Source organism: Xenia sp. Carnegie-2017, unplaced genomic scaffold (genome assembly GCF_021976095.1).
Source record: "Xenia sp. Carnegie-2017 unplaced genomic scaffold, XeniaSp_v1 HiC_scaffold_14, whole genome shotgun sequence".
Taxonomy (NCBI): domain Eukaryota; kingdom Metazoa; phylum Cnidaria; class Anthozoa; order Malacalcyonacea; family Xeniidae; genus Xenia; species Xenia sp. Carnegie-2017.
The window spans coordinates 2,335,113-2,358,878 of record NW_025813447.1 but is presented as its reverse complement, the minus strand read 5'-3'; the positions used below and the strand labels follow the sequence as shown (position 1 = coordinate 2,358,878).

The window sequence follows — 23,766 nt, the reverse complement described above, 5'->3', positions numbered from 1 at the left end:
CATCAATATTCGTCTTTTCCTATTAACACGAATCATATTTGAAATGCATAAACTCAACATTTTTCTGTTCGCCATTTTAGGAAATTAGTACAAGAAAATGAATAAACTATGAAAAAGTGGAAGCATAATTATAATAAATGCGACTATTAAATTCGACGTCTGAATCAAACTACGCATAAAACTATTTTAGTCGACTAAAACTCAGATTTGATTCGGCGCATGTAAAATGCGACGTTTGAACCGGGCCTTAGCCAGTACTTGCCAGAGTAATGGCGGCCGTCGAATTTCTAGCATGCGCAATGAGACATGCGCGAGGACACTGACTTCAAAGGCTCCGACACTAAGTTGGCCTTCTGTTCATTTCCTATTCTGTGCCCAAGGTCTTAAATTTTTTAAATTCATCATTCCATATCATATATATTGAGACGAAGGACGTGGGACCAGTGAAAAGTGATAGATAAGCCAGAGATATTTGATTACAACCTAGACTAAAATAAATATCGCTAAGCACCACAAGAATTTTTATGCATAGTATGAAAAACGATAACTGACATGCGCAGACTTTCTTTCAATATGAATGTTCCTTTAATGAAATCTAACAAACTGCACGACTATACTGAAACAGACAACGTAGGGAATTCAAATTATACACAAGCATCGCTAGCGCATGCTCAGTAGAAGGGGGCAGAGTCTCCACGCATTTACACTTGCAATTTAATTTTGACTATAAACGAATCGAATGAAAACTCTTGAAACGTTTTGGAGAAAACCAGCTCTTAACAACATCATTTCATAAACATTTGAGTACACATACTGACAGAGAGTTCTAGAGGCGGTAGTATGGGTGACTATCAAGGTAATATTGACTGAACGACGTGCACTTTGTACACATTTCCGCCCTTTCAACTTACCTTAAAGGGACAGACATAATACACCATATGTCAATGAGGTGCCAGGCGAGAATCGAACTCTCATGATAAAGATTACAACCCAACAGGTCGTTTTAAAAATGTTATACAAGCGGTTGATTTTATAACATTCATTAAAGAAAGCGAGTGATGTTTCGTCTTGACTAAAGACATCTTCAGACTAACTCCATAACATATACCAGAATTTATAAAAAACAACTCAAGAAAACATGTTCAATCGACCAACGAGCTTACAATGAACTTCATCCAACTAGCTCACGCATAAATATATTATATGGAATTAGTCTGAAAATGTCTCGAGTCAAGAAGACTTAGAAGGGACTTTCTTTAATAACTATAGTAAAACCAACACGCTTAAGACTCTTTGAAAACAATTTGATGGGCTGCAATACTTTTTTTCATCGTCACATCTTTTTCCTTAAGAATTTCCTTCACAGGTTCATGAATTTGCGAAAATTAAGCTACCGGGATTCCATAAATGGACGAGAATAAAACACGCATGCTCCAGTAATGAGAGTATGTCAGTATGACGTCATCTTAAAGATGGCCCAGAATACGTCAGAGGAATGGTAACCAAACGACAGACCTCATTCATAAGTCTTCTAGTTGACAATGTCAAAGGCCAATCTTGTGATAGAGATTCCGATATTGAGTGAGGTTTGATGTAGTATCTATATGAAAATGAACCAAGTCGATTGATGATTTCGGAGACTAGGAAAGAGTGATGAATTGCACCTGACGTCACACACAGGCATGCAGTTATCACGTGATCATCAATAGCTGTTTTTTCGAGGTGTTCACGCAACATAGATCTCACATGCTTGAATATCTGCTTTTTGGCAGGTCACCGAAAAAAATTTCCAGTTAGTCGTGGCCGTAAAAATTGTGGTGCACACTACCCGTGCTTATACTTTATTCTTATTCATTCAAAACCATCTGCTGAAAAATTCCAATGTTTCATTAAGCCTGGTTCACATATAGACTTCAGAGTCGTTTTAGTCGAGCCAAAATTTCACAGACGACCCTTGCGACTGTATGAGAACATTTCAAAGGCGACCGAGATGACCTCAAATGACTCACACGACTGAAACGACCGAGGTCGCTTTGATAGAACTTTGCTCTATCCGGACGACCGAAACGACCGTTAAGAAATGCAAGCGATCTTTTTATGGCGCAAAACGATTTGAAGAAGCAAATAACTAGACAAAATTTGTCTTTGATAAACAATAGCCGCCATTTTTAAATGTTTCGCGTAAAAAATACTTAAGCAGTCTCTCGGCAGCGCTAGTACGAATATATGAGAAGTACGATAGCTTGAGTCGTCCCAGCTAGTCGTTTTGAAAAACAACGAAACAAGTCGGAACGACTCAGATGACTCAAGCGACTTAAAGAGAAAGCTTAAGGAATTCGAACTCAGTCATTCTCATCGATTAAAACATTCACCTGAATTCCTCCGTGTAGTAATCACAAATATATTGACGTATTGTCTCGCTTTGCTGCAGTAATGTTTTCAGGACAGAAAGGAACCTGTACAGAAATATCGAATGACCTGTGGTCAAAACGCCATTCTCAACTTTTCTCACAATTGCCATCAACTGTTTCATGAATGCTTCGAGAAAGTCATACTGAAAAGTAAACAAGGAGAGAAAAATACAGTCGTTTCCAGAATCAAACGGAAGACATTCCTGCACGTCATTGTTACAAAATGTATGGTAACGAGAAATAATCGTTTAGAGATACATATGTTAACGTAAAGTATAGGAACAAAATACTTACTATCCTTGGCGAAGATTCGATTGATTTGAGTATCAAAGAGGTGCTCAAGATCTTGTCTTCACGTGAAATCCATGAATTCTGATAAAATAATATCGTTCATGTTTAAATTTCATGTACATATCATTCCATTCATGTACATATCACATCTCTCATGTACATATCACACCTCTCGTGTACATATCACACCTCTCATGTACATATCATTCCATTCATGTACATATCATACCTCTTATTTACATATCGCACCTTTCATGTACATATCACATCTCTCATGTACATATCACATCTCTCATGTACATATTACACCTCTCGAATACATATCATTCCCTTCATGTCTGCATAGTTAAACAAAGGGTTTCAATCAATGGTTTCAATACCTGATTAGCCATGAGTAATACTTCATGTAACAAAGCAACTTGTTGCTGCACGAGTTCTCCGTATAGTTGATTCAACTGATGAAAAAAAACAAAGATACTACGAGCAGAAAACATTTCAATGATATCGTACACGCTTAGAAAGTGATGCAAAAGAAACAAACAGGAGGAAAATTTAAATAACAGTTGTCTCCCAGTATGGTTTTAATGAATGAAACATAAAAACAGATTGCTCAATAGCGTCCAACATAGTGATGAACGATAGATTTACGACTTTATATGAAATTTATTTCACTGTGAAAAGAGTTTATGTAGAACTAGAAATAAAAACAAGATAAATATAAGATCTTACAAAAGTCTGCATAAAACTAGTACATGACAGCATGAGTTTTTGGGGATTTTGGCGGGAAATACTTGTGAAAACTGTGAAAACCAACCTCAAACTCGTCCGCACTTTTTAGCATCTCGTCTCTCCTGTCACGGGACCCAACATACAACAAAGTTTGTGCCTCTGAATGATACATATTTTCAGCGTATATGCTTTTTCTTTTATGCGCGAAAAGTGCGACACTTGTTGATATCAAATCGTACACAATGGAACACCTCGAAAGAAAAATGTTTTGATTTAACGAGTAAGGATTGATAAAAACGAAATTGTAGTCTACAATGCAAAATATATATAGATTGTTAAGGAGGTCTCTATATGGTCGAAAAACTGAAAGACAAACATAATGAAATGAATGAGAAAATTAAACAACTCAAATAAAATTGAAAAAGACATCAAATTATGTTCAAAGACAGTCACTTCATGCATCCTTATAACTGATACAAAAGGTTATACTTTTTGGTCTTTAGACGACTCATCCGTGAGGAAAGCAAATCTGTTTCTCGACACATTTCAACAAGACACTCAACAAGAAGTGCAGCAAACCTAAAAAGACAAAGAAGTTGGTTGTGTGTGCTTCAGAAGACAAACTTATTGTGTATATAAGATGGTGGACCTTCAAAATGTCAGAAACTGTTTGCCAACAACACAAAATTACATTTTTACAGATGCATATCGTCCAGATTAGGAGTCCAGAGAACGACTATTGATGTTGATGTTTCGACCATTGAGTTCTATAATAACTGGAGCGGCTAACTGTACTGGGCGAGGTCAATGGCGGCCAACGGACAAAATCCGCCATTTTTTTACATCAGATATCTAAGGCGCGCTTGAGATAGCCGCTCCAGTTATTATAGAACTCAATGGTTTCGATAACCTTAACGCGGTAGCCATCTTCACTCTGATTCTGAAGATGACTACTGCTAAGTTTGTTGAAAAGTCAGCCAACACCAATACCAACAGTCCTTCTCAGGATTCTACTATCCTGGAAGGTCTACATCTGCTTTCCAGCGAAGCAAAGGGTCTATATTCTTCTATCGAGAAACACTTAGTTTAAAGCGAGAAATTAATGACTGACAAACTTACTCCAGTTCATCTGCCCTGTTTTCCTTCTCCACTTTCGTTGAATCTTGATGGATGTAATTTTTTATCTTTTCCACAAAGTAGACAATAATATCTGGAGACTAAAAACGACAAATGACGTCAACAAAACAAAATAGAGCTCTTTGGCTTCGTCTCAACTCCCATCAAACCACAGCAGTTTCTCCAAAGTAAGATAGATGCTCACCTGCCAAAATAATTTCTTTATCAACAAATGCTTTCGGCAAGCTGTCAGCAACTCATCGACCAACTCAAATGTTACTTGAAAGTCGTTCTCAGTCAGGATTTCTTTCTCCAATTGATTATAAAGTAAGATAATCTGTTGCCTATATATTGAAGACCTACAGACAAGTTATCGTGTAAAAATACGTGAGCTACTAAAACGTCATACCTAGTTGGATTGCCTCTCGTTTTGGGTTCAGGCACCTTACTTCTCTTGCATATCGAACGGCAGAATTCTAAACACAGGCAGATGACGGTTTTAATCAACTCTAACTTCTTGGGATAGTAATTTCAGGTGCAGAATATACATAACAATTTAAATATGTTGAAACATATATCAGAGTATGAATGTAGCGTTATGGTAAAAATACAACACCGAAAAGTCAACATCGTTAAATCGATGACCAATAGAAAGTTGAAATACGACATTGTAAACTTAAAATCGTTAGATGAATGATCAAAAGACAGTTGAAGTACAACACCACAAAGCGTAACCATTTAATATATAATCTCAAGTGGATTAGTACAGAAGTGATCATTTAAACTTCAACTTACCAAAAGACAATTATTCCATACACTATTTAGATAGGATAGCATGATTGTATCATCCATTATCATGTAAAGATGAATTTCTTCGACAGATCTGTAGTCAGTTGTGCCAGAAGCCCCATCCGCATTTTCACTGGGAGTAAACATCTTTTCCACGAATTCCGAGCTTTTCCATTCCCGCAATCTAGTTTCGACTATCCTTTTCTGTGTCGACGTAAATTTCGAGTATTTGCCAAAATTAGGAGATGACGAGACGTGAGCCCGCGCGATGCCTTCGCATTCGATGGTTGAAAATGAATGATTCAAACGAACAGAATTTGATGAATTGCTTTCGTTTTCACGGTCAATGGAGTGCAAACTCTCACCGCATGACTGACTACTTGAATTTAAACTTTTCCTAGATTCTTGCTTTGAAACGAGAAGCTCGCGCTTTTCTTGTTTTAAATGCTTTTGCTGAGGGTGTTCACGGCTCCGCGTTGTTTCATCATTGTAATGCTTGTCTTCGCATAACAACTTATCTTCGGAGGAAAATTCTCCATAAGATTTATATTGCAAAGTTTTGGACTCATACGGTCTAGTATTCGATAGGTTCCGGTCGTTCGACTGTCTCGTGGGATTCCGGGCAGAGTTTAATTCAAACCTGGAATTATCTTGCAAGTGTTCAGTCAAATGTCGTTTCTTCGAAGTCAGTTGTTCCTGGTATGGTCTTCGATTCACTAGCGACAAATTATGACACAACTGTTGGCTTTCATCATTGTCGTTAGTATTTCTTCGTTGGGATTTCCGAACTCTTTTCGACAACACAGGAGATATATTATATTCCAAACCTTGTACTGCATCTTTCTCGTACAAAGATGTGGTCAATTTATCCTCTTGCACACTCTTAGATAAACGAGTTCTATGTGATTGTTTACCTTTGAATTTCAGTCGAAAATCATCATACTGAAGACTTTTTGTTATTTCATCGTCTGTGATATTTTTTATATTACTCTCGAGAAGTGATTTCTTTAATAGCCCTGAGGAAGTGTTTTGCGAGAGTTTAGAAAGTTTTGCTTTCGAGGATTCAGAGTGACTTCTAAAATTTACTAAAATATGATGTGTTCTGTATTTTAGATCGCCTCCGAGAAAGTTCGGGACGTCGTTTATCTATATAGGAGAAAAACACGATTACTCATTGCACAGAAAGCTATGTGGAATGATGTAGAGTTTGACGAGAACTTTATTTCAAGAGAAAGCAAAAAAGGCAGAAAATATTTGATAGGATTTACATGCATATACAGTAGCAAATGTTTCGTCTTTAACTAGACATCTCAAGACATGACTATGTGTCGAGATATGAATAAACTTATACTGTTCAAATAAGTAAACAGGAATAAATATTCAACTTACGAGCTCGACAGATATTATATCCAAAATTCGCGAGACTTCCTCGATATCCTTGCTTTGTTTGGGAGAATTTTCTACCACATAAAGTTGTTCATCGGTCAATATGACAAACTTCAACTTTCTGTTGTACACATTCGATACAGCGATACACGGCTCGATGAGCCGAACGGTTGAATAAAGATGGCGGGGAAGGATTCTTCTAAGGAAGCTATCTACCTTCTCAAATTTCTTCGTCCGTATATTCTCCATAAGGGAACGAGGAGTTTTATAAAAAGCTCAAAGAAGAAAATGAGTGCGAATCTTCAATGAAAATTTTCATGCAAGTTTCGAAATATCCTAAGACAACAAAGGACAGCTGCAGTTTAGCTACGCACCGAAAGACAGGAAAATTATCCCAACTTCTTACGTGATCTTCGATAAACAGCTTTAATCTTTCAACAAATCACGAATTCACTTCACCGAGAAGCAGTGAAATTGTCTTTTATACACATTCAAATTCATTCATTACTTAAATGCACTTTGAGATGAACGTGAATATAATTAGCGCTGTCGTTAGCGACGCTAAACAAAAAAGACATTAGGTGAGTACACGCTTAATAATATTCCATATGAGCAATCTCATTGGCATAACCTGTCAAAACACATTTACTTGTTTATTTTATTTAATCCGGATGAAAAAAATTTGAATGAAAACTCCTCGAATTTGCGATTAATTCATAATGAAACCAAACACGTTTTCCGTTTACAAAAGCGATAAGTTAAGCAAACGGAGCTGTAGAATTTGTGGATCAAGTCCTCAGTTGTTCACACGATTTAATTTAACATTAAAATGTCAAAGACCTAAAGTAGAATGTTCAATGAACAGAGATATAAAACAGGCAATTGTCAACCAACGATAAGAATGAATTTAAAACTGCAACTTTGAAGAATGTGTAAAGTTGAAATATTAAATAACTAAGATCAGAGAAGAACTTGTTTTCCTTTCAGGTAAATTGTGTCAGTGGATTGTAGTGATCTAACTTCTTACAATGTATGTATGAAAAGGTATACCAGTGGATCATAGAGATATTTTTGAATGAAATGTATGAAAGGAAGGGTGTATTAATGGATTAGAGATCTTTTTAATTGAAATGTATGTATAGAAGGGCGTACCAATGGATCAGGATGTTTCTGAATGAAATGTATGAAAGGAACGGTGTATCAGTGGATTAAAGAGATCTTTTTAAATGAAATGTATGTATAGAAGGATGTATCAGTGGATTAAAGAGATGCGGTTAAATAAAACGTATAAAGACTAAATAGCAAAATTACTATAGCCTTATAACAGTAAATATCTTTTTTCTGTGATTGAATTTAGTTCACATGCGGTTTTTCCAATCGTGTATCAAAGTAAAATATTCCAGTCCAGGATTTTTCAAACCTAAGATGTATATTTACAAAGTGAATTATGCAATTGCCATAATTTTAGTTGCTTCAAAGACATGACATGTTTCAAACCTAAGAGATTCAATTTCATGTTCTCGAGTTAGCGTGCAGCGTGTATAAAATCTCTTGCCCTTTCTCACGTCACATGCATTGCATCAAACTGTCTGCGTTCACCAAGTTCACTTTTTCTCAGAGATCTACACAAAATTACAATCGTCAGAACAACTTGAAAATTTTGCCTAACAATTCTCGTTGAAATTCAATACAGTTAGGGTCTGTTCACATGATCCCGGCTAGCCGAGTTTCAGTGAGGCGTGAAATGATTTCGAGATATTGAGAAAAGGCAAAACTTTAAGCGTAAAAATTACAGCTATTTATTAAGCGCAACAAGTCCTTCCTGTTGTAATTCTCAAATTAGGCCAAATTGTTTAAATAATTCAAATAAATGTTGAAATTGTCTATCAAACCAGAATATTGTGAAAATGCCAGAGAAGATATATCTAATGATGAGTGTTGAATCGTTTCCATTTTCCAAAATCATTTATCGCTTGACTGAATCCCGACTACACCGGTTCATGTAATCAGCCGCGCGCATATGAACCTGGATTTTAACAACTTGTCAGGCTAAAATTTTTGATTTGTACACCCTTCATATTATGAACCCGTTCAGGCTGCGATTTCAAACAGGTTCTTATTCTATTTTTATCATTACGAAAGATTTGAAAGTAAAATACGCATATAACTCAAAAAAAAAATTCTTCACAAAGTAATGAAAATGACCTCGAAGTCAGACTTCCAAATAAGTCATCATTAACATAATACACAAACTAAAACTAAGTCACTTTTTTACAAAACAAGAGCCTGTTTAGCCTAACATCACAATGAGCACAATTCATAAAAGAATCTGTTCAGGCTAACATCGCAAGCACTTCCGTTCACAGAAGAGCCTGTTTATGCTAACTTGAAAAATCTAGCACTATTACACGGGTTTTACCTGTACAGCAAACACAAATAACGTATCATTACCTGTCCCTAAACACTAGCTCTATCCCCATCCCACAATCATATCTCATACCACCCAACCGCATCTCATGTCCCCTAACTCTGAACTTTTACCGAGATGCCTTAACCATAATCAAAAACAGTTTGTTAAAATTTCAAGTTTAACACATACATACCGTATATTTACTCCATTTTTTTTCTGGATCGTAAGGCTCCCACCTGCTCGCAGGAAAAATATGTTTATTTCTTTCGTACCAAGTTCTCAAACAAACTTTGCCAGCGTGGGACTACAAAAGAAGTTCCAAAAATGATAATCTTTCATAAAATATAAATCATTGCATTTGACAGACGACAAAAAACTTGGAGTTTTTGCAATCTTTAATATCCCGATAACACCTATTATAAAAAGGCCTGGGATGATCACGAGAAGCACGAATGGCGCTCTCACATAAAAGACATGGGGCTGGGTAGATGGACTACAGATGGCGCTGTCCCGAATAATAACTTTTCAAAACTGATTAAAGCAATTGTTTAGTTTACTTCACAAGAAGAATACTTTAGCATTTGGGAAGAAGCATTTCTTTGTATGTATAGTAAAGTCTAATTTTCACATTGTTCCAAAATAATAATTACAAAACGTTACTGTGCAACCGCCCCTCCTCCCGCCATTTTATTTCACAAACCACATACGTCACCTCGTCTTTTTCAATTGTTGCATCATTCGTCAATCTGACATCCTCGTGCACGTCAAAATTGAACAATGGTCCACTCTTTCCACGAGCTTTATTGACGATAAAATCGTAAAATGTGTAGTGCTTAAAAAATAAATATGGGAAAATATGCCATTAAAATTTTGCGATTTTTACAACTTTGTTGCTGGCATGAATTTGCAAAGCTAAAGTGGGGCTTAAAAAGAATTTTGTTGAACCCTCATGAGATTATATGCATATAAAATAACAGCATATGTAGACAAACATATGTGTAATGTCCATTGAAAATTCTGGTTGCTGGCAACACTATAAACTGAAAGTTTTATCAATTTTTTCTTGTAGCTAATTCATATTCCGAGTTTACCTCGAAGACGCACAACAAAAACTTAAGATTAAATGAAGATATGATCTTCGCACTTTGCTGGACAATTTAAGCAATCGTCTCAGGAACCTGAAAAAATCAGGTGACTCAACGGGATTCGAACCCATGATCTCTGCGGTGCCGGTGCAGTGCTCTGACCAACTGAGCTATGAAGTCACACAGTGGTGAGCAGGTCAATATTGTTGGGCTCATGTTGAGGCTATCTTCATTTAATTTCAAACACCGCACTGCATAAAACATTCATACGACATTCCTTTCACGAGAAAACATGAGCCCAACAATATTGACCTGCTCACCACTGTGTGACTTCATAGCTCAGTTGGTCAGAGCACTGCACCGGCACCGCAGAGGTCATGGGTTCGAATCCCGTTGAGTCACCTGATTTTTTCAGGTTCCTGAGACGATTGCTTAAATTGTCCAGCAAAGTGCGAAGATCATATCTTCATTTAATTTCAAACACCGCACTGCATAAAACATTTAAAAACTTAAGAAATAATGAAACAGAGAATAAGGACTACTGCAACCTTCAATCATCCTCTTAAGTATTGTTGGCCGAACAAAACGGCTGATAAAAGCAACTAAGCAAAGAGGGTGATATTAGGTTTGTGCCGGATACCAGATATTAGGCTTATCAGCTGATAAAGTTCTGAACGTTTGACCTAAAAAAAGTGACCTCCATTGCTTCCCATGATGCATATAGGTCATGTAAACGTTAATGATGCAATTTGTTAACGTCATATAAAATATTTCATTACAAATATTTCTAACAAAACATACATAGATAAATAATTTTGCAAGCTAGCAAATATTTTATGGCTATTTCACTTAGCAAGCAGCCTCCGACTGAGAATGAATGTAATAAATGCACAATGTTCCCCACTACCCGGTAAATATCCGGCAAGAATTTGCCGGATAAACACACATCACCGGATATCAGATACCGGCTTCCGGATCCCGCACACCCCCAGCTAAAATTAAAGGAGGAGCAAACCCTAAACTTAAATGGCGTTCCAAACAATATCATTTCAAATTTCTAACGTAATAAGCGATCAGTGGATAGGGAATATTTTCAACGGCCACGTCATGGACCAACGGCCACGTCATGGACCAATGACTAGAGTAATATGATCTACATATAAAGTAACAGTCCAATTGAGATACCTGTGGAATTATTAAATCTTCCTTTACATACATGAGTTGCTCTGTTGTAACTGGCCTGAAATATATATATACATACACTTATTATCATCAAATTATAGACAACCAGGACAGCTAAAAGAGAGAGGACAAAGGGACATTTCTCTCGCAAGCGGCTCTTTTGACAACTATGCAAACACATGATTTACTTCAGTATCATAAATGACGGTTCATCTCACTTGAGTTCGGTGAAATCTTTACGAAGCTGCTCAAGACATTTTTGTAAAAACTGTTGAATTGAGTTGCCTTTTTTCATCTAAAAAGAAAGCAATCACAACATCGGTTTTATGAGTTAAAAAAGAAAACATAAAAGTTAAATACTGACTATAAGTCGACGTCTATGGCCAGAGCCATCCCAGTAGCTGTACGTGATTTCTATGTCTTCCTCTAGAATTTATATAAACAACCATTTATTTAATAAATATTTTACTGAGGCAATTTGACATTCTTTTAATATATCGTTTACACATTGTTTGAAAAAGTTCTTTTTGTGCAGTTTTCAAAAGTTTCGTTTATTCGTTCTGTTTAAGAATTTCCGACATAAAATTCTCTGTAGGAGTTTCGTTTGTACAATTTTTAAGAGTTTCGTAGTTTCTCCGAGTACATTTCGTGAATTGTAATTACATTGTCTTCAAGAAATGTTGTCTTTTTTTACACATTGTGTTCATATAATTTTACTATTGAAATCTCTGAACACAGAAATGAGCAGTTTTTTTGAGACATCCTGTACAGAAGTAAGTATTATATAGCACAATTTTATTGGAAAATGTTGAAATGAATTACGGCTAGACTGAAGTTTAGCGGACACCCGAAGCGCTTATATGCGGAGCGCAGGCTCGTTTTTGGTAAGGGTTAGGGTTAGGGTTTGGGTCAGCGTCTAAGGTATCCGCTAAACTGCGGTAGTCCCTGAATTACGTTCTGATTCATATATTGAGTGGTCAATATGTGGTAAAAACATTTTAAACAACTCACTTTTTATCTTATCTTGCATGTCCACCCATTCTTGTCTCAATCTCTCGCGCTCCTTTCTTTCTTCCTCCTGTCGACTCAAACCGAACAAGAGAATGTACAAATTGGAGAAACTTAATATATGTGCAAATGTACCCCTATATGTACCCATATAACAATATATGTACCTCTCTATCCTTATCGGGCAAAAATGAAGTATCAACATCTGGATTCTTTCCTGGCTTTCTCTTCTTAACTGTTGAAAAAAGTCAGATGATTTGAATTTTCGAACATGATGTAGGTGGGATTCTTTATTCATTACTAGCAATTATTAGGATTGATTTTGATATTTTACACAAAGGATTTTGAAAACCAGGTTGTCCTTGACTATTTTTTAAATACATAGGAAAAAGTAAGTTGGAACTTTATTTACACTGAACAGTCCAGAAATAACTATGTTTTTCATGCATTACCAATGATATAGATATTCTACAACTTCAGTGCCATAACCAGCTTCATAAATAGGGGGGAGGGGGGGAGAAATATTCACATATTCATGATTCGCCTTATTAAGTTCCTTTGAAATCATTGGTTTTTTGCAAATAATGATATGCAATATTACCCCACCCCCACCATCAATTATCAAGACTAGCTATGGCACTGTGCAACTTTTAACCTCTGGCAACATCTGTTATATGATATAAACCAAATTCAAGAGCTCCTTGTAATATTCAAACTAACACTCTCATGGATCGGGAAATCTTCTTTTGACAAGGTTCCCTGAATTAATTTCTTCACTTTTGCAGGGGCCTTGGAGACAGATCATCCCCAAAATTATATTGTTTGCCCCACCCCACCCTCTACCCCCAGATGATCCATCTCACACATGATGGTAAGAAACTGAGAAAGGATTATCTGACAAACTGCAAGTCCAAAATTTGATTAGTACCCGATACAAAAATTGACCTAGTACTGTCACTGCACTTTTCCCCATCTGAGCAAGAAACTTGCAGCATCTTATATTTTGTTTAAAATAAAAAGTTGTAAAATCTAAAAATAAAAGTCAAAGCAGCCGACTGATTCTTGCACACAAACCTTCTGGTTCGAAATCGTCTTCATCATCTTCACCATCGATGTCAAATGACAATCCTGAAGAAATTTTCTCAAGTTTTTTCTTCTTCTTCATTTTCCTAAGGAAATTTTCTTCAAATGTTTGAAAAAAGTCAAGAAAAGCTATGCAATTGATAGTTTATATTTCAATCAAAACATGACGCTGAAATCAAGCTAACTTGTCTTTCTCATCTTGCTTCAACTGAGCAGCCAATTTCTTTTCATGTTCTCTAACCAAATCTTCCCTTTTTGCTTTCATCTCATCAAGTGTGACCAAACCTAACATGAAGAGAAACTAAATAAACTACTTACTCGTTGACATGATTTGTAGAAAAGCAGGGTTGCTGTGAAATAGGTTAATGTGATACTAGTGTGTATTAGTATGTAGATAATGTGCTAAAGAACTGCATCTTATTACTGATTTAACTTCTTACCAATTGTGCTAGACTTGAGCTGCTGTTCAACAACATCATACTGAGTTTCAAATTTGCTTCCAAACCCAATAGTGCCAGACTTAGATTCCTGCACAAACACAGTTTTCAATTAACCACCATCAACAAGCTACGACAATGTAATTATAGTAAGACTCTAAACAACAGGCAAATTACATCTGCAATCTTCTTTTTGAGCAATTCCAATTCTTCCTTCTGTTTCTCTCTTTTTTTCATTAAATGAGCAGCTCTTTGCCCTTCTCTAGCAGCCCCTTTGTATTGGGCCATCTTGTAAGTGAGGAAAACCAAACACCTTATGCAAATTACACAGTGAATTGGTATTTACAAAAATGCATCATTGGTACTTATTTCGACAGGGACTCCAAACATTGGATATTGATTACGCTCCGACCACTTCCGACCAGCTTCAGACTCGTCAACTCGTGCTTCCACTTTTAAACGAAGCAATGCTGCAAAAAATTTCTTTAATTTGACGAACGCCATTTTTTGCCTATGTGCATCTTTACCTAACCCTGTTTATCGGTGGCATGAAATAAACGATTTGAACATCTCCTAACGACTTATTCTGCACAAAACTGATTAGAACAAACCTTTGAACGATGAGACACCAGCATTAAGTAACCTCAGAGCCGAAAGGGAACCTATGGATTGGGAAACGCTTCCTTGGGTAATCCTTGGAGTCTTCATTTGCCTACCATTCCCTTATTAAGTAAAAGTATTGTAGTAAGTATCTTCGTGAAACAAAACGTTCAAGAATTAATAAAAAATGTCCTCTACAAAACATCCAGACCAGAAACGAAAACCACCCAGGAGTTAATATCATGTGGAAGAGGTCGCTTCAAGAACCACAAGTTCACTTACCATAATCAAATAATGAAGACGTCGACGTCGATCTGATGTCCTTGTTTGCTGTTTGACCTCAGAATCAATTAGACATTGTGCCACACCACAATATGACTGTTAAAAATACACTCATAGTTTCATAAATGGTGGTTTGTCCAATTGTAATCAACATTTGTATGAAGCTGCACGATGGGAAAGCAAAGATAACCAATCACATTAGATCCCAATAATTATGTGGAAAGTTAAACATAGGTAAGTAGTATTTGATACTTAAAATCTTTTGACATTGTCTACAAAATTGCTGAACTCTTCTTCCAGTGAAAAAACTAATAATGATTTACTTATTAAATTTCGGGAATTTCCATTGCATAGGAACTTATAGGATTATTAGTTTAGCTTTCTTTCGAAAAAAGAACAAACGAAAGCTTTGTAGCATGTTTCATGAACAAGACAACCAAGGTGGCATTTTCATGTAACAATGGTTAAACATTTGTGTCGCATTTTGAATAAGCCTCTTCAAATCAATGTCTCACAGTACCACATCCCCATTGATGCCTTTAAAAATCTGACTCATCAACATCGAAATCAACCATAGCTTTATCCAAATGACGCCATTTACATAGAAAACCCAAATGAACAATACTTCGGTAAAAATACAATCATATCTCTTTCAAGTAAGGGTCCTACAACGGCAAATGTCTCAGCAAAACACCAACAGTCCTTCTTAGGACTAGACTAAACTGGACGATCAACATGAACTGTTAATGCCGTAAGGATAGCTGTATTGCAGCTCAAATAAACTAAAACTGACATTTTGAAACCTTTGTGAGATTTTATTTAGAGACCTATACCAAACACGACAACTGTCTCTGGACTATAATAAATAAAGCTATGGCTTAAAATCTTTTAAAACATTAAAAATTTCAATGGAAACTATTGGTAAGTTTCGAAAACGTCTTGTATATGCACCAAGAATTGCTAGCCGAACGTCGAATTTCTAAAATATCAACTGCTAACTCTCGCAAAACGCAGCGAGTTTTGAAACTGAAAACAATTTTTTTGTTACAAAACTTTCACCCCGTAGGCAATGTGTCAATGACGATGCTAACCAATAATTTTGCGTTGGTTATAGATGTTGCGCAATATTTATCGCAAATCGTCGTGTTCAATACCCAGTTTGTTCAAAGTCTCTTCGTAGTTTGAGATGTTTCTCTTCATGATGTCCATGCATGGACCAAGAAGCCGTTCGAACGCGTGGATTTCCAAGACTGTAACGAAAAATAAGAAAAGAAGTTAGTGACAACACAACATAGATAAGCAATCGGGGTAGAACAAATTCACACCCGTTCTATAACAGATAAATTCTACGTGTACAATAAACTATCGAAGCAGATTCAAAACGTTAACGTCCTAACAAAATGAACGTGAAGCATAAATAAAGATAGCTCTAAACCTACCAGCACATCTCACTTCACCAACAGCGTACACAGATGCCGCACGTGGTTTATGTGTAACCAATGCTAGTTCTAAAACGGAATTTTAACACATTACTGCATGAATGTAACACATCACTAGATGAATGTAACACATCACTAGATGAATGTAACACATTACTTGTTGAATGTAACACATTACTTGTTGAATGTAACACAACACTTGATGAATGTAACACAACACTTGATGAATGTAACACATCAATTGATGAATGTAACACATCACTTGATGAATGTAACACAACACTTGATGAATGTCACACAACACTTGATGAATTTAACACATCAATTGATGAATGTAACACATCACTAGATGAATGTAACACATCACTAGATGAATGTAACACATTACTTGTTGAATGTAACACATTACTTGTTGAATGTAACACATCACTTGATGAATGTAACACAACACTTGATGAATGTAACACAACACTTGATGAATGTAACACATCAATTGATGAATGTAACACATCACTTGATGAATGTAACACATTACTTGATGAATGTAACACATCACTTGATGAATGTAACACAACACTTGATGAATGTAACACATCAATTGATGAATGTAACACATCACTTGATGAATGTAACACATCACTTGATGAATGTAACACAACACTTGATGAATGTCACACAACACTTGATGAATGTAACACATCAATTGATGAATGTAACACATCACTAGATGAATGTAACACATCACTAGATGAATGTAACACAGTACTTGTTGAATGTAACACATTACTTGTTGAATGTAACACATTACTTGATGAATGTAACACATCACTTGATGAATGTAACACAACACTTGATGAATGTAACACAACACTTGATGAATGTAACACAACACTTGATGAATGTAACACATCAATTGATGAATGTAACACATCACTTGATGAATGTAACACATCACTTGATGAATGTAACACAACACTTGATGAATGTAACACAACACTTGATGAATGTAACACATCACTTGATGAATGTAACACAACACTTGATGAATGTAACACAACACTTGATGAATGTAACACATCAATTGATGAATGTAACACATCACTAGATGAATGTAACACATCACTAGATGAATGTAACACATTACTTGTTGAATGTAACACATTACTTGATGAATGTAACACATCACTTGATGAATGTAACACAACACTTGATGAATGTAACACAACACTTGATGAATGTAACACATCAATTGATGAATGTAACACATCACTTGATGAATGTAACACATCACTTGATGAATGTAACACATCACTTGATGAATCTAACACATTACTTGATGAATGTAACACATTACTTGATGAATGTAACATATCACTTGATGAATGTAACACATCACTTGATGAATGTAACACAACACTTGATGAATGTAACACAGCAATTGATGAATATAACGCATCATTTGATGAATACAACACATCACTTGCTTAATACAACACATCATTTGATATACAGAACACGTAACTTCTTGACGAATATAAAATATACGCCATCTTTGAAACGTTAGTGCACACCAAAGACGAAATGAAAATAAATATGCTACCACAACAAACCTCCAAAGTAATCTCCCTCTTTACACTTTGCGATCTCAACTTCGTTATCTTCACCCTAATTTTTCAGTGGTAAAACGTTTGGGGAGTGAGATTATTAAAGGATATCGTTCAACGCTTTACCATTAACCCTTTACTTCAGAAGTTGATTTTTTTTTACTTTAAATATCATATCACTTCGTTACCGTTGCCACATGGCAACGGTGGGAGAGAGAAAAACGGTTGTAGTTTTATTAAACATTGCGCGTGATAAAGAAAAAAAACAGCGAAAGGTATATGACGTCAATGACGTCAATTACTAACCGTCTGGTGTATTCGTATAGAGGTGTCGCCTCGTTCAACAAAGTACATGTACTCGGCCTCATCGCCCTGTAAAAGTGTGGGAAGTTTTTCGATAAATTATTTATTAACTCCATATACTGTATAGTTATTAACTCCATGTACTGTATAGTTATTAACTCCATGTACTGTATAGTTATTAACTCCATGTACTGTATAGTTATTAACTCCATATACTGTATAGTTATTAAATCCATGTACTGTATAGTTATTAGCTCCATGTACTGTATAGTTATTAACTCCATGTACTGTATAGTTATTAACTCCATGTACTGTATAGTTATTAACTCCATGTACTGTATAGTTATTAACTCCATGTACTGTATAGTTATTAACTCCATGTACTGTATAGTTAGTAACTCCATGTACTGTATAGTTATTAACTCCATATTCTCCATGATACGTAAGAATCATGTGTAAATGAATTCATCAAATTTATTTACTATGGATGACGAAGGATTAAAGTATCACAATAGGTCAATTGCTTAAGTCTTCCTTTCTTTATACATACCGTGTATTAGCTAATAACCTGTCAAAACTAAGAAAAAATTCACCTGTTTGATGATACATTCGCCATCTTCGTAGGTTTTTGATTCTAAAGCATCAGCTAAATTCATTTTTTCGTTCATCTAAAATGATGACGATAATGATTAAGTGACGCGTTGTTAAATTTCCAGTCAGCAGATAATTATATATCAAAGCTGTGAATATCTAACAAGACTGCAGACAATATAGTTCGTAAAATGAGACGACCAAACGCATGGTAAGTTTTATCGCAAGGTTACATTTTGGACTTTATTCTCGTGTATGTTAATGTGTGAAATAAACACCATAGTATAATATGAATAGAAATGATATTTACGTTGATTTCGGACAGCATTGGAACTTTTTCAATCAGAGCTTCATACACTTTCCTCTGAAAAATATCAGATCATGACCATGTCAAAATGAATTTGATTTACAAATTTAAAATCTACCAAAATACCTTCTTCGAAGCTGCTCTTAAACAATCTTTCTGAAAGTCTCACGATCCTGAAATACAACCAGGAGGTTTTTAAGAGAATTACGTTGAGGCACCAAATACCAACAAGATTTAAGAGATAAAGATGTTTACTGTGTTTGTACAGGCTTATGCAAACTGAGGAGACCTTTGGGAGAACTCAAGAGCAGATCTGTGCAAGCCCTAGACCAAAGGTGGAGGGTTGCACCTGCTCGAGAGTTCTCACAAACGTCTCCGAGGTTTGCATAAGCCAGTGCAAACACAAAAAACATCTTTTATTTCTTTTATAAAATAACAATAATGCAAAAAGACAAACATTTTAATTTTTCCTCTAAAATGTATTCATGATCGATTTGCAAGTTCTCTTTGACTGATTGTTTTTATTGATTTGATTGGTTGAGCTCAGATGTGTTTTGCACAGGCTTATGCAAACACAGTTCTAGACCAATCAGCACATGCGTTTCATTGTGTTATTTTATAATGTGTGATGGTCTTCGCCATGATAATTTTTGTATGAATGGCACATCTAAATCTTTCATGTTAATTTGAGATTGTCTACTAACCAAGGCCCAGAGGATGCCTTCAGATGTTGCTACAATTGTTGCTGCTCTACATTAAATCAAGGTAAGGAATAGTGTTAATGACATTAATAATAGTATTAATAATAAGAAGTATCAATAACAATTAAATAGTAATAATAATAAATAAATAATATTAAATAGTATTAATAATAAAAAGTGTTTACAATCAAACCGGATGTTGTGTTCACATGAACATTGCAACATACCTGTCAATTTAGCAATATTCATTGGTTGATTCCAAACACAATTTGCAGTTTGAAAATTCAAATTGCAATTTAAAGTTTTTCTCATGCGCTACTGTTGGTACCCCTCTCATTATGTCATTCACACAAAAAATAAAACAATTTCTTTACCAAATCGAGAATGTGCTGTAGCTTTATGGGGGCAGAGCGAAACATTCAAAAGCATTGCTTCCAAATTGGGAATTTCAAGTAGAGCATCATTGAAAATATAACAAATGTAACTGAAAGAGGTCATTTACTGGCATTACAACCTGGAGAAAAGGATAGGCTAATTGCCAACCTTAATGTAGTCAAACACATCGAATATCAAAAGCTTCAAAAGTCGAGTACGTCTACTGCAAAATTACAAACTATGCTGATGAGAGGGATACCAACAGTAGCACAGGGGAAAAACTTTATTTTTATTGAATTTTCAAACTGCAAATTGCGTTTGGAATCAACCAATGAATATTGCTAAATTGACAGGTATGTTGCAATGTTCATGGGAACACAACCTCCGGTTTGACTGTAATAAACACAATCAGCAGTTTATTTTGAAACCCCTGGGAAATTATGCAAGTTTCAGAACATATTCACAAGTGAAATAAGAACATCCAATTGCTAGGGCTAGAATACCTTGGAGTATTGTACATGAGAGCTAATTCACCAAAACTTCCTTTGTCATTATAACTGCCAACCTATATAACAAAAGCGAGGAGATTATGGGTTGCATATACGTGTTAAAAAATCTTAATATTTCAGAGACGAATAAACACTGAATGGTGATTCTCTTCTAGTCATTTGTGACATTAACACTGTAATTCTGTTTATGTACTAAGCTGCAAAGACACATGCATTAATTAAAACCTTACAAACTGTCGGATAGTTACCATGCTTTGGGGTAACCTTATCTGAAAACATATGCTCTTCAAGTGTATCACTGTTCTTCTCAGAGAAAAAATGGTACATCACCCGCAAAAATTCATGTTGCTAAACCCTTAGGACAAAAGCCACACTTACTGAAAACAGTATGTTTCTCAAATTTTGTAAATAGTTTTTGTAAATGATTTTAGCATGCCACCCCACCTCACCCTCAAGGTGAAGATCAGTATAGGTTGTCAGAGTCATGTTTAAATGTAGTTCTATCCATTATCTACTTGCCAGACTTTTTGATCACAGGGCAATAAAAACTTTTTAAACAAAAGCATTTATTAATCCTTAAAGATTAACAAAATACCAAAAAATGGCCAAGGAAAACATGCTATGGTCTCAGTCTGGCTGATACCCATTAAGAAATCTGTTTACAAAAATTTTCTTTTTTTGCTTTTAAATGATCAGTTTGCATTTTCATACTTACATGTTTGTCTGCTCCATCTATTTTTACGAATATATCATATGTACCGCTAATAAAAACAAATAAGAGCACACAATCATTTCAATTGGTTCATTTCATCGTGAGCAGGTTTAAAAATTTCCAATTCCATAATTAAAGATGCTGGCAAAATTGATGATGAATATCTAAGGGCGCATTTTCAATGGAAAAACACAATCATCGTGTAGCAAGTAAAATATTAACAATTCTGAATACTAATTGCCTTTTCCAATTAGATAATATCAACTATAGTCCAAGCTTTAAAGTATAGTAAAACTGATGAGTATGTAAATTGTAAAATTTGTGTTAACCTAAGGCTATGGGGGAGAGTGATGCTTTTAACACATCTCATTGAAAAATAACACAGCATTTACGATAACATACCTATCAACGACATAGAAGTTATCTCCATCATCACCCTGATCAATTACATGATCACCAGAAGTGACTCTTTTTTCGAACATAGCATCCAAAACTCTTGTCAGCTCTTCCTGCATTGTTAAAAAATAGGAGTCTATGTTGTAGGAGACACTCGATAAAGTGAAAATTCCATACCAAGGTCATACCTTTTCAAGATTTTTAAACAGTAAAATGTTCTTAACTGCTTCGTTGAGCCTTTGTCTCTGATCATCGCTCTTGGGATAAACAACCTAATGCAAGAAAATTAAATTTTTTCAAAAACCAATGATGCTTCTTTTTATTTTTTCCTAGTCATTTGATGTGCATACCTTGTCTTCTTCATCATCTTCATCATCCGATGGAGCAAGGGGTTCGGCAGAAACTAGGCAAGCGTAGAAAGTCATTTATTTTTCTCATAAATAATAAAAATGGCATTTTGCCCTCATTTAGTGAATGCAAATTAGGAAACTACTCCCACAAATAATTTTTTCCAACAGGTTTCACGCACCTGATTGCCTTCTTGCATATCTATTTGCTGGTGGTTCTGTAAGAATAAAAGTTAACATAAATGAAAAATTCAAAGTGTATAGAAAAGGTGTTTATAAGATTGCTGCAATATTTGTAATGCTAATGCTTGTATGTATGATTCGTACAAAAAAGGGGCTGTTGGTGGTTTATATCCTCAGAAAAAAAAGGTAAAACGAGAGCGCCTCAAAACCACATTTGATGTAAGTGCCAGTTCGATGTTCATTTGTAAGAAAGTTTACCGAATGGTTCCTCTTCGTCTTCTTGGTCAGACTCTTTTTCCTCTGAGCCGAAAGTCACCCCTCTACTAACATTTCTACTTTTCTGATTTTTTAACTTTAACTGCTTGAAATAATTTGCGGCAAAATCAACAATGTCCTCGGGTCTTTCACGAAGGACGACTACCGTAAATTCTTGCAACATGTCCGTGAGTCCCGTCGGTATTTGCAGCTCCATTGTATACGCAAAATAATATGTTTATTATTCGCAACAACTATAACATTATTTCAGAGCTTCTTTGGGTCTTTTGTGTAGTTGTTTACAGACGACAACCGCAACGGAAAAACTTTGTAAACGACAGTAACTAATAAAACGAAACGACTTCCGATTTGTAGTTAATATTTGATAACGAGCAGAGGTCAAAGAGTCGAATACGCAATGGCCAATCAGACAAGCGCATTTGTCGCTTCTCGGTGCGACTGACCAATCAAATGCGATGCCTATTTGTAAATTTATGCACATACATAAATCATTAGCTGATTAGCGGCGAAAAGGAATACTCGTTAGTGAAACACGGCGGGCAATTTACACCATATGGATACAAGAAAAACTGTTTGTCGTTAAAAATGCAGCTCTCCTAGCCTTCAAAAGTATATTAAAATCGTATATTGCATAGATTCCAACCAATTCGCTAGGAAAATTGGTCATATTGAAAGTATACAACATTCAAACATCATATCACTCTCACAAGTGCTGGATGCACGGTATTGTCTTGAGCTATTGCACTATGCCGATCATTGGCGTTTAGTACACTTAAAGTATACGAATTTTGTACACATAACTGCGATATTTTACATCAAAATACATTCAAAATTACTGGCGCTATGATTAATTCTAAAACAACATTTCACTTTCACACAATAGAAGTACTTTGGATTGAAACGCCATTTGTTTGAGAAATATTGATGAGTTGATGCTTTCGGTCGCCTAGCTTGAACTTTAAAGCATCTGTGCAATATTTTAAAACCTGTGTGTATCATATACATAAAAAATATTGCTGCATACGCTATAACTAGTCATGAAATAGAGCAATAGCTTAAGCACAAGTACGATTTCCTTCAGAGGAAAGCCAAATTATAGATCTTTGATGATATCTACACGCCCCGAATATCTGCATTCCGTGACAATAACTATCTCATATTACAGATAAAAGCATAATAATACACAGCAATTCATCATTTGGAAATAGAAACGA

General features: G+C 35.5%; 3 protein-coding genes across 7 annotated transcripts; all 3 read right to left on the bottom strand.

Annotated features, from left to right (window-relative positions):
- Positions 1–1,292: 1,292 nt before the first annotated feature.
- LOC124434199 (uncharacterized protein C12orf56-like) lies at positions 1,293–7,933 on the bottom strand. The gene is made up of 11 exons (XM_046984082.1): positions 6,726–7,933; positions 5,343–6,482; positions 4,957–5,063; positions 4,753–4,891; positions 4,551–4,648; positions 3,921–4,010; positions 3,517–3,682; positions 3,083–3,157; positions 2,706–2,783; positions 2,373–2,554; positions 1,293–1,600 (listed from the first exon to the last, which is right to left on the bottom strand). The coding sequence occupies exons 1-11, from the start codon at positions 6,969–6,971 to the stop codon at positions 1,462–1,464; spliced, it is 2,460 nt and encodes an 819-aa protein (XP_046840038.1). The 5' UTR covers positions 6,972–7,933; the 3' UTR covers positions 1,293–1,461.
- A 96-nt stretch (positions 7,934–8,029) lies between these two features.
- LOC124433778 (protein FAM50A-A-like) lies at positions 8,030–18,215 on the bottom strand. 5 transcript variants are annotated; one of them, XR_006944607.1, is made up of 14 exons: positions 14,810–14,911; positions 14,539–14,649; positions 14,105–14,460; positions 13,931–14,018; positions 13,676–13,775; positions 13,482–13,576; positions 12,575–12,642; positions 12,411–12,477; positions 11,764–11,825; positions 11,618–11,694; positions 11,403–11,457; positions 9,840–9,964; positions 9,326–9,436; positions 8,030–8,344 (listed from the first exon to the last, which is right to left on the bottom strand). XR_006944607.1 is itself a non-coding variant. In XM_046983562.1 (14 exons), the coding sequence occupies exons 3-14, from the start codon at positions 14,213–14,215 to the stop codon at positions 8,327–8,329; spliced, it is 972 nt and encodes a 323-aa protein (XP_046839518.1). In that variant the 5' UTR covers positions 14,216–14,460; positions 14,539–14,649; positions 14,810–14,909; the 3' UTR covers positions 8,030–8,326. The 5 variants fall into 5 exon arrangements, 4 of the variants coding, with proteins under 4 accessions (XP_046839518.1, XP_046839519.1, XP_046839520.1 ...); XM_046983562.1 differs by having other exon boundaries at positions 9,845–9,964; positions 14,810–14,909; XM_046983563.1 differs by having other exon boundaries at positions 9,845–9,964; positions 14,105–14,397; positions 14,810–14,909.
- LOC124433777 (cAMP-dependent protein kinase type II regulatory subunit-like) lies at positions 15,604–22,996 on the bottom strand. The gene is given in 16 exon segments (XM_046983561.1): positions 15,604–16,059; positions 16,249–16,317; positions 17,859–17,913; positions 18,159–18,224; positions 18,749–18,823; positions 19,057–19,110; positions 19,180–19,202; positions 19,205–19,226; positions 19,758–19,803; positions 20,633–20,694; positions 21,354–21,399; positions 21,753–21,859; positions 21,935–22,018; positions 22,097–22,149; positions 22,276–22,311; positions 22,535–22,996. Coding segments are annotated over 16 exon segments (1,134 nt in total). The 5' UTR covers positions 22,749–22,996; the 3' UTR covers positions 15,604–15,937.
- Positions 22,997–23,766: the final 770 nt, after the last annotated feature.